Source organism: Lissotriton vulgaris, chromosome 1_1 (assembly GCF_964263255.1).
Source record: "Lissotriton vulgaris chromosome 1_1, aLisVul1.2, whole genome shotgun sequence".
NCBI lineage: Eukaryota > Metazoa > Chordata > Amphibia > Caudata > Salamandridae > Lissotriton > Lissotriton vulgaris.
This window is the reverse complement of record NC_141685.1, coordinates 998,371,729-998,383,867: the sequence shown is the minus strand read 5'-3', so window position 1 is coordinate 998,383,867 and position 12,139 is coordinate 998,371,729. Positions and strand designations below refer to the sequence as shown.

The 12,139-nt window shown below is 43.6% G+C and overlaps 1 protein-coding gene across 4 annotated transcripts in view; it reads left to right on the top strand.

Moving 5' to 3' along the window:
• The window catches only part of PKN1 (protein kinase N1), an 815,639-nt gene that overhangs the window by 613,138 nt on the left and 190,362 nt on the right, over nt 1-12,139 (top strand). For all 4 annotated transcript variants that reach the window (XM_086961066.1, XM_086961076.1, XM_086961049.1 and 1 more), the window contains exon 14: nt 9,338-9,413. In XM_086961066.1, the coding sequence (XP_086817192.1) occupies nt 9,338-9,413 (76 nt within the window). The remainder of the gene's footprint in view (nt 1-9,337; nt 9,414-12,139) is intronic.

The following is a 12,139-nucleotide window of genomic DNA, read 5'->3' as shown; positions in this document are numbered from 1 at the left end:
AATATATCTTCTTGACATTGGTAATATCTGCCCTTAAACTTATTGAGGCCCAGTAAACTCTCTGGCAAACTGCCATTGCCCCAGTGATCGCCCCCATTCTCCAGGAATTAAGCCAACCAAGGAGTGACGATTACTGGCCAAGATATGCAGCAGTAACTCTAAAATCAGTCCAAGCCCTCCATGCCACCAGGTACCCAGGCACTGCCAGCAACGAGAGACGGCTCACCTGGAAGCCAAGAAGTGAGAGAATGTTTCCTGGGTGCACAGAGCAGTGGAAAACAGTGGCAGTGCTGGGCTTGATTCCAGGCGCCTTCTCAAGGTAATCCAGCACCTCCCCTACTGCTAACTGGCGATGGAATCGTTTCTCAGACCCCATCACAGGTATCTGGTGACAGACTTTCATATAGATGGTTCGGATACATTATAAGGGAACCTCAACTTCAAAGCCCTGTGTTTTTGCTGAGATTTCAATTCTCTGTATCACCATCTTGGGCTCAGTGCTATTCACTGCACTCTTTACACATTCCTCCCTTTGATTGAAAATGAGAATGCCCTAAGGTGAAAGACCACAACCATGATTAGCTGTGGCCCCCTAAAGGTTTCCTTGCGCCACTGCGTTCTGCGCTACTAATTTGTCATACTACTCCTAGATTTGCACCTGAATACCCACTAAGCTGGTGTAATGACGAAATCAAGTATCTGGGTATCAACATTACTAGGGACCCTGCAGAGACCATAAGAGCAAACTATGGAGCTGCAATTGAAAAAATTGGCACATGGATAGATCGCTGGATCACCCTCCCTCTCTCATTGGCCGACAGGATAGCCCTGATGAAAATGAACATCCATCCTGAGCTTTTCTACTTATTTATCAATAAACCTTACTACCCAGGGCATCATTTTTTTAACACTCTACGCTCCTTACTCATTAAACTAGCCTGGGGCGGAAAGCAACCCTGATTAAGCTGGATACGCCTGACTCAGCCTTTCTCTAGAGGAGGCTTTGAGGCTCTACACGTGGAACTCTACTACCTTAGTGCTCAGGCCCACTATGCCGTCTACTGGCTTAACTGACATCGTTCATGCCCCATCTGGCCATTGAACAAGGCTACAGGGCACCTACACTGCTCACCTCCTTGCTGGGACCTCAAGTTCTGGTTGAAAAGGTTACGCACCACACAGTCTCATGCAACAATAATGCTTGGAAGCGCCTAGCGAGAATTATGGGTAAGGATCTACTTTACTCGCGCCTTATGCCGCTGCCACATTTCTCATACGCCCCAGTCACGCAGGGAGCAGTATGCAGAGACATGTTGCGTAAAACAGGGGTCCACACATGGGGCGCTCTGTATCTCGAGGGGCGATTCAGAGATAAGAAGGACATACTGACCGGGGAGGGGTTACACCTATGGAGATGTTCCTGTACATACGTTTGAATCATGATATGCGAGCCAGCACATCTAGCTTTCCGCTGGAACCTGACCCACTGGAGGTCCTGCAGGTCACGCTTAAAATGTCTGGCCCCTCACATGCAGTGTCTCGCATTTATCATGCGGCACTGCTGGATAGACCGTACAACCGGCCGAGGGCCAGAGTCACCTGAGACCGGGATCTAAAATCCCCGGTAACAGATGAGCAGTGGAAGTTCTGGTGCGAGCAGATAGCAGAAATCACAGCCAGCAGGAGGCTGCATATCATGCACTTCAAGTTTCTCCACAGAACATACTGTTTGAGGCATATGGGCTGCAGATGGTACATTATGAATAGATCGCCATCTGGTGTTGGGCTCGGATGATTGCACTTGTTTTTCTCTTGGAGAAGTCTTTTGTCGTCACAAGACTGGCAACTCCTCCTTTGGGTGTTAATGAGCATGGGCATCGGCTCCATCCTTAGATTTTTTTTTCCCGCCATCGGGTTCGGATGAGGATCGAAGCGTTCCGGATCGATTTCGAGAAAAAGTGATATTTCGGCGCGTATTCCCTTTCCAATTTGACGGTATTGTTATCGAACGCGATTTCATTTCCATTCCTACGCGTTTCGACTCCAACAATAAACTATTTCTTCTACGTCGACAAGACCAGGAGGCCTTTCTCGACGTAGTCCAGCCCGGAGTCCATGGAAAGGACTCCATTTAAGAAATTTCCAACGTGTGGTGCTAAGTTCCCACACAAGGACCTACTCGAGGTGTGCAATCTATGCCTATCGCCTGAACACGAATCCAGGGACTGCGAAGCCTGCGCAGCATTCTCCTCCAAGTCGACAATTAGAAACCGTCGAGCGCAAAGAGTCGAGGTTTAAAGAATGCAGTTGGAGGCAATCCCGGAGCTGTTCGAGGACCAGCACCTCGAGGAAGAAGAAGAGGAACATGAAGACGAGTCGGGGTCGGAAGGGGACGAGTCTGATGTCGAAGAAATCGACGTTCAACAAACCGTGAGTGACGACGTCCCCTTACCAAAAAACCGACCCCGCCTTCGAGCCCGGTCAGACCACTGAAAAAAGTTTCCGACGCCCCGCCTTCGGGCCCGTCAACGAAACCGAAACAGACACCGAAACTCTCGGCCTCCCACCATGTCGGATCCGAGAAACGGTCGACATCGACACCGAAGCTCCATACAAAGGAAAGCTCGGCATCGAAACATTCCATGTCGAAACCGAAACATGCTTCGACGTCGAAGACTTACTCGACACCGAAAAAATCGGGATCAAGCAAATTCTTGGTGCCGAAAACACAGAACATTGACGGTCAGAAGCAAAGGCACCTTTCGGAACCAAAGACTTCGGTACCGACACAGGAGCAGCAGACAGATCCGAAACAAAAGACTTTGTTTATCGATCCGCAAACTGGCAAAGTGGTGACAAAATCACCGAAAAAGAGGAAGAATGAACTAGATGACAAAACTCTTCCTCCTAAAAAGAGAACAATGGGGACAAATACTACTCCTTCCCTTTCTCCTCAGCCTAGAGACACACCCTCTTCTCCTATTCCTCACACTAGGCCAGCTATTCCTCCACCTTCGACACCAAGACCATCTACACCTCAAACAGATGTAGACAGTGATACAGGGGAGGGAGAACCTCATGGAGATGACGACACTATCCCAGATGAGGAAGACCCATGGGAAAATTATGATGCAGGGTCAGACGATGATAACGACCCAGAATTATACCCCTCAAAACCTTCACCACCTGATGATAATACAGGTTTTGTGCAGTTGATTAATAGGGCAGCTAAATACCATAAGGTAGATTTACATACTGAACCTCAAATAGAGGATTTCCGTTTAGAAACGCTACCTGCTGCACAAAGAACATCAGGCACACTACCTATGCTAAAGGGTCTTCTCAATCACACAGCAGACATATTCAAAGACCCTGTGAGGGCTCGGGTGTTAAACCCTAGAATCGATAAAAAATATAAGGCAGCCCCAAAGGACCCAATATTTATCAAAGGACAAGTACCTCTGGACTCGCTTGTAGTTACAAACGCTCGTAAAAGAGCAAATTCATTATCTACAGGGGAAGCTCCTCCTCCCGATAAGGAGTCCAAGCTAATAGATGCATCAGGCAAAAGGGTAGCATCTCAAGCAGCAAACAGCTGGCGCACAGCTACTACACAAGCGCTGCTTGCACGCTATGATAGAGCACATTATGATGAGTTAGAAAAACTCATCACACATCTCCCTAAGGAACATCAAAAAAGGGCAGACCAGCTTATACAGGAAGGGAAGATAATAACCAACACTTCCATTAAGTGCGCATTAGACGCAGCAGACACAGCAGCAAGATCCATCAACACCAGTATCATGTTAAGAAGACATGCATGGCTTAGGGTCTCAGGGTTCAAACAAGAAGTACAAACATCTTTATTGAACCAACCTTTTGATCAAAAAACACTTTTCGGCTCAGGTACAGATGAGACTTTAGAAAAGACCAAAAAAGACAAACTGCTAAATCAATGGGAGCATTACAACAGCCAACTCAAAGGGGTTCCTTTCGTAGGTCCACCTATAGAGGGGGGTCAAAAAATACAGGCACAAGCTAACAATCTACCTCTTTTACACCAACATCACCCAGAGGTAATTCAAGAGGCAGTTACAGAGGTAACAACAACAAGGGTAGAGGTCGCGGAAATAATAACAACCGCAACTCCCCAACCACGAAACAGTGACTTAATACAACTCCCCCAGACCATATAACACCGGTCGGGGGACGTTTATCACAGTTCCTACCTGTCTGGGAAAACATCACATCAGACAGGTGGGTGAGGCAAATTATCCAACATGGTTATTGCCTGGAACTCACAGCTACCCCACCAAACATCCCCCCCAGACAGCATCCAAAGAGTCAAGATCATCTAACATTGTTAAAACAAGAAGTACTATCACTGCTACAAAAGCATGCCATAGAGAATGTTCCAAAACATCAGCAAGGGACAGGAGTATACTCTCTATACTTCCTAATCCCCAAAAAAGAAGACCAATCTTAGACCTCAGACCTCTCAATGCATACATAAACTCGGAGCACATCCACATGGTCACGCTCCAACAAGTACTTCCTTTACTGCAGAAAGGGGACTTTCTTTCTACACTGGATCTAAAAGACGCTTACTTTCACATCCCAATTCACAAAGCCCACAGAAAATACCTCAGGGTTGTAGTAGAAGGACAACATTATCAGTTCAAAGTCCTTCCATTTGGGGTCACAACAGCACCAAGGGTGTTCACAAAATGCCTAGCAGTAGTTGCAGCACACCTAAGAAGACAAGAAATACAGGTCTTCCCTTACCTGGACGATTGGCTAATAAAAGCCAAGTCACAGGAAGAATGTCTTCAAAACACACAAAAGACCATTCAATTGCTGCACCAGCTAGGGTTTACGGTTAACTACACAAAATCCCACCTACAACCAAACAAGATTCAACAATACCTAGGGGCTACTATAGACACAGAAAAAGCCAAAGTACACCCCAATCCAATCAGGATCCAAACAATGATCACGTTGATCCAAAAATTTCAACCACAACACTCACTAACAGCTCGAGTGTTCATGAAACTGTTAGGGATGATGTCCTCCTGCATACTGCTTATACCATATGCCAGACTACAAATGCGTTCACTGCAAGAGTGTCTAGCGACACAGTGGAATCAGGCTCAAGGTCAGATTACAGATCTGGTGTTGGTAGACGACCGCACACATCGCTCTCTGAAGTGGTGGAACACAACAAACATTTCCAAGGGACGGTCGTTCCTAGAACCGATTCCACAAGTGATAATAACAGTGGATGCATCGCTCACCGGATGGGGAGCGCATATGGAGAAATATACAGTACAGGGAAAATGGAGTGTACAGCAAAAAAGGCTGCACATCAATTATCTGGAACTACTAGCAGTGTTTCTAGCACTAAAAGCTTTCCAAATGCAAATCCTCAACAAAGCAGTCCTGATCAGAACAGACATGACTGCAATGTATTATATTCAAAAACAGGGGGAGACACACTCTCTCCAACTATCCAGACTAGCACAGGACATTTGGAGATGGGCCATTCCTCAAAAGATCTATCTGTTAGCCGAACACCTACCAGGAGTTCAAAATCAGATAGCAGACATCCTAAGCAGAGAGTCAGAACAGATACACGAATGGGAACTGCACAACCAAATACTGCAGCCATTCTTCCAAAGATGGAGACAACCAGAGATAGATCTCTTTGCCACTCATCAGAACGCAAAATGCCCAAACTTCGCATCCAGGTACCCACATCACCTATCCCAGGGCAATGCGATATGGATAAATTGGTCCAACAAATTTGTTTACGCTTTTCCCCCTCTCCCACTAATTCCATTAGTGGTTCGGAAACTGCAACAACATTCAATGACAATGATACTAGTAGCACCCACGTGGGCAAGACAGCTGTGGTTCACCACTCTACTGCAACTCTCACAGGTGCCACATCAAAAGCTCAGATTATTACCCATGCACCTTACACAGAACCATGGAGAAATAATGCACCCAGATCCCAAACAATTGAACCTAGCGATCTGGCTCCTGAGGTCATAGAATTTGGATACTTAGATTAACCTCCAAACTGTATGGAAATCATTAAGCAAGCAAGACGTCCTACCACCAGAGCATGCTATGCAGCAAAGTGGAAAAGGTTTGCTGTATACTGTAACAGTAACAACATCAACCCTCTGGACGCATCCACTAAACAGATTATTTGCTATTTACTACACTTACAGCAATGTAACCTTGCCTACACCTCTATTAGAGTACATCTTGCAGCTATAGCGGCGTACCTACAAAACAGACAACATCTTTCCCTGTTTAAAGTACCAGCAATAAAAGCTTTCATGGAAGGCCTCAAAAGAGTCATTCCACCAAGACTACCACCTGCCCCAGTCTGGAATCTCAACATAGTACTTACCAGACTAATGGGACCACTTTTCAAACCTATGCATAGGTGTGAAATACAATTCCTCATATGGAAGGTGGCCTTTCTTATAGCTATTACTTCACTCAGAAGAGTAAGTGAATTGCAAGCATTTACAATACAAGAACCATTTCTACAGTTACACCAAAATAAAGTGGTTCTTAGAACAAACCCAAAATTCTTGCCTAAAGTAATTTCAGCATTCCACATCAATCAGCCAGTAGAACTACCAGTCTTCTTTCCAAAACCACAGACGGTAGCAGAAAGAGCCCTACATACATTAGATGTCAGAAGGGCAATATTGTACTACATAGAAAGAACACAAACTTTCAGAAAGACAAAACAACTATTTGTAGCGTTTTCTCCTACACATAAGGGCAATCCTATCTGTAAAGCAGGCATTGCCAGGTGGATTGTAAAATGTATACAAATATGCTACTTAAAAGCAAAGATGACATTAACTGTTCCTCCTAGAGCTCACTCTACACGTAAACTAGGAGCATCTATGGCATTTTTAGGAAACATTCCCCTAGATGACATATGCAAAGCAGCTACCTGGGTTACACTGCATACCTTCATAAAACACTACTGTGTAGATGTGCAGGCAACACAACAGGCTAGAGTGGGACAAGCTGTACTAAAGACTTTATTTCAGACTGTTGCAACAGACACTGGTAACCACCGCTAGGGACATAACTGCTGTATAGTCTATTCATAATGTACCATCTGCAGCCCATATGCCTCGAACGGAATATGCTACTTACCAGTATGCATCTGTTCTTGGCATAGAGGGCTGCAGAGTGGTACATGCCCTCCCAGCCTCCCCGGAAACATGTGTCTGTTCCAACACTATCTTATTTAGATACACTTACATGGGCATTTCTATCTGTATTCTATCATACTACTCCATCTAACCCTACTATAGCAAAACAATCTAAGGATGGAGCCGATGCCCATGCGCATTAGCACCCAAAGGAGGAGTCACCAGTCTCGTGACGACAAAAGACTTCTCCAAGAGAAAAACAAGTGCAATCATCCGAGCCCAACACCAGATGGCGATCTATTCATAATGTACCACTCTGCAGCCCTCTAAGTTAAGAACAGATGCATACTGGTAAGTAGCATATTCCATACACCCACACTACTCCGCAAATACAAACTACAAGAGGATGACAGATGTGAAAGATGTCACCAAGAGGGGGCCGACTATTGCATTTGGCATGGGCATGCGCCCAGGTTCAAAAGCATTGGCTGGAGGTATGTGTAGCACTATCCGAGATTATTTCAATCCCCCTCCCGTGATCTCCCCTGCTTACGCTACTAGGCTACACAGCAGACCTACCCACGATACACAGACAATTCACCGCCATGGGGCTACTCCTGGCTAAGCAGAAAGTGCCTTTTAGATGGGGAAGGGGGCGAGTGGCTGCAAGATCTTATATATGGCAAAGACCAAGTACATCACATGCAGAACTGTTGCAGATCACTTCCGGACCCAGGGATACTGGGGAACCATTGATTGCATATCTTCAGACACATGATGAGCATACTTAGCGTTTCTCCTCGGAGGATACGCATGGTGATGCCCCGACGTGTAGTTGTGTAATTTGTTGTATGTAAGCTCAGTTCTGCAAGCAATACGACCTGATGGAATGTGCAAAATATGTGAGACACGGGACACTATTCTCTCTTTGGCAGATTTATCAACATCCAGATTTGCGAATCTCAAATAGCGATTTTCTAGAAATCGCTATTTGAGATTTGCAAATCGGTATGTATGTAGAAATTCGCATTTATTTTGCCATTTCTTAAAATTCCTTAATTGCGATTCGTAAATTGCGAAACGCAATTAAGGAATAATTTTCCATTCATTTCTATGGGCCAGGAGGCCCATAGGAATGAATGTGAAGTAATTCTCATTTTACAATTCGCAATTTGAGAATCGCAAATTGAGAATAATTTCAAGGGTGCAAGGGTGTCATAAGGACACCCTGATGCACCCCTGAAATTCACATGTGTGCGCATATGGCGCACATGCGCCACATGGCACCTTCACAAATGCAAAAAAGTGATTTTGTGAAAGAAATCGCAAATTACCACCAACTTCAAGTTGGTGGTAATTTGCGATTTCTTAATGAGAAATCGCACAACTTGGGTGCTTGATACATTGCATTTAAGGAATCGCAAAATTTACCATTCCTTAAATGCAATCGCAAAATAAGGAATCGCAAATTTGCGATTCCTTATTTTGCACTCAAATTTGCTACATACATACCATTTAGCGAAAATGAGTTCTCAAACGCCGAAATTCTGTGAATTTCGACGTTTACGAACCTATTTGAGCTTCATACATATGGCCCTTTGTCACGCTCCCCATAGATCTTGGAGGAATTATGTGGCAGGGTATAAGCGCGTCAATTTAAAGAGTCATACAGCTTTGATTGCATATTGAGTGCTGCTACATGTAATATTTCTCTAATGTGTAACTGTTTTATTTGCTTTCCTGCTGTAACATGCAAGTCTGATATACGATGAAGCTATTGGTTTACGTGATGTTTGATAAAACATGATAAATAACGTTTAAAAAAAAGAAAATTATTTTCAGTTAATCAGTTTTCCTGGACTGCATATAGTCTATGACTGTTTTCACTCTTATTGAATATGCCTATTTACAATGGTATGTTAACATTGTTTACAGAGGGTTCTTAGCCTAGCAGAGAATAATTTACGTAAATCAAATCATTAAAAAGGCTGGAGAACTGTTTTTCTCTCTAAACTGTTGCCCTCTAAAGCCAGGTTGCATTGTATTTTTGGGCAAGCGGCTTCATTAATGTTGTATGGGTCTAGGATATAACCTTTGGTTGTGCTTTTGATCTGTAATAACCTCTCCCTCTTTCTGCCTCTATACAGTAGCCAGTTAAAAACAGCGCTGACTCTGCAAGACTTCAAACTACTTGCAGTTTTGGGACGGGGACACTTTGGCAAAGTAAGTCTAAAGTTTTTGTGGAACAACGTGATCTATCCTCCCTATTACTACTCTTGCTTTATCTTTTCTCATTTCACTCCAGTAGCTTATGAAAGGTATTCCACACCTGAGTTATATGAAGAAATAATTGCAAACCTCATCTCATCTCTACACTTAGGTTTGCATATAGTCAGTAACGGCTCACACAGGTAAAAATGGTGGGACAGGGTGGGGGGTGGTTTAAGTCGACAGATAACGGGATGAGTAATATTAAATCAATAAATAAAACCACTTTGCACTCGCCATGTTGGGGAGCTCAAAGTAAGAGGTTTTATTCATTTAATATCACTTATCCAGTCGTCTGTCGACTTCCACCACCCACACCCCTCTTACCTGTGCGAGCCGCCACTGCTTATAGTATTTACAATATTTACCTCACACTGAGGTTATTGTTATGTGTGAATTCTCTGAAGAGTGTTTTCTGTGGTGTCTATGTGCTGTCTGTGTTGTCATTCTGCAAGATATATTTTAATAGCTCTGCAGTCCACGCACACTGGCTATCTACAGTATCTGTTGTGATGTTGGATGAGGAAGCCCTGCCACTTAAGGGGAAGGTTTGGTTTTCCAGTGTGAAACTTTTTCTAGATGCACATGATGCATTATTCTGCCATTTATTGGTTGGAACCAGAAGTGTTTATTTACAGCTTGTGCTGTCTGGTTACTAAAGCCATATTGTGGGCATAGCAAGAACATACAGGGCCTGCAGCCCACACATTTTTTTTTACAATTGGTTATCTTTATTATCACTCTCTTTTGCCTGCTTCTTATTCCATAGCTTTTCTAATAAAGCTGGTCAAATTCAAATTCAGAAAAGCTTTATTCGATTTTTAAAAACAAAATTATAAAAGCATACATTATAAAGTGCCATAAACATTAGATGGATTATACAATTTTAAGATTCACAAAGATAAAAACTGATTTTGCTGTGCTGGTCTGATTATCAGATCAAGTAAATTAAAAACACATTGCTTCAATAGAAGGAGTTCAAAATTAGGGGTTATTATCATGGTTATTTCATTGAAGTCCGAAACCTAATGATAAGTTTTAAAAAGCTGGATATTGCATGGATTACAGGGTCACTTTCTAACTGTTGCAATCTAATAAATGCTAATTTACAAGTACGGATACCCCACTCCTTTAAAATAGGTTTCAGGAAAGCCCTCCTTGGTATCTGATAAAATTTACAAAAGAAGACGCAATGGATGTTTGATTGGAAGGAGGTGTCGTCACATGGGCATGTTAGGTTTTCCATTGACCAGGTGTTACAGTCTGGGAAAGTGATCAAACGAAAAAAGGTGCCAAACCTAAATCGGGTCAGTAACATTCGGGCATAACAGCTTTGATTGATTAGACATAAGGTACCGTTGGAGCCCTTCGTAGATAGTAATTTGCTGGTATCTGGTGACTGTGGTCTTTGCTTTTTCCAAGTCCCACCTCTTATTCCTTAGGTGGTCCGAGACCATCTTTTTTAATGATTTTCTAGACATCGATTCCATACTTAGTGGACTGGTGAAAAATTCCAAGTGCCCAATCTCGATCATCATATTCTTCACATAGGTTAACCATTTGATGTTACCTACCCCGTCAAGTTTAAGGCAATCGGTGATTAAGTCTCTATTTACAGAGGTCTCAGGGGTAACCCAAACTTTGTGCCACAATAGTATGGGCACAGTTTTTATAATATCAGAAATATATGGTAGACCCAATTCAATGTGTGCAACGTAGGTAGGTGTTGATTTGGGTGCGGCCAATAAGTAACGAATATACTGATTCTCACAATATTGGATCGATTGTGCGTTTTCTGTCCCCCAAAGGCCTGAACCATATACAGCTGTAGAAACGCATTTTGCATTATAGATGTGAATCTGTTCTCTCACTGGTCTGCCCCCTAGTTTTGCCACAAAGGTATTCAGAGCGCCTATGGTCCTGGAGAAGGCTAACTGTCTAGCAATCACTGCTGGGTGCCAACTAACCTTCCTATCAAAGTTTATACCTAGGTAAGAGAATCTTTCTGTAGACTCGATTCTCCTACCATCAAGGAAGATCGGGCAAGGTGTCCTCTTTGACCCAGGACCACCTGACATGCTGTATGTTTTTGAGGTGTTAACTTTTAGTCCTCTGTCTCTCATGTAGTTAGTACATTTCAGGGCAGCCCTCTGTAGTCTGACCCTGGTGCGAGACATGATGGCGTCGTCGTCAGCGTATAAGAGTATTGGCACTGGTAGTCCCATTATGGTTGGATGATCGTGCTGTGACTCCCTAAGGTGTTGACCGATAGAATTGATATATAGGGTGAAGAGAAGGGGAGCTAATATGCACCCCTGTCTCACACCCCTCTTAATGGGGAACTTTTCTGAGCACTCACCCTGTCTACCATAGCGTACCCTGGCGCCTGCTCCCCTGTAGAGTTCTTTAATAAACTGGAGAATTTGACTATCTATACCCATGTCTCTAAGTGTTGACCATAACAACTCATGGTCAACACAATCAAAAGCGGTACTTAGGTCAACAAAGGTGACAAAAAGGTTTCCCTTCTTGGCCTGAGTATATTTAGATATTACTAAGGCGAGATTTAATCCCTGCTATATTGTTCCTTTACCCGGTCTGAATCCATATTGTAAATTTGATATAATATCATTCTCCTCTACCCATTATTGTATCCTGTTTAAAACTATCCGACCTGCTAC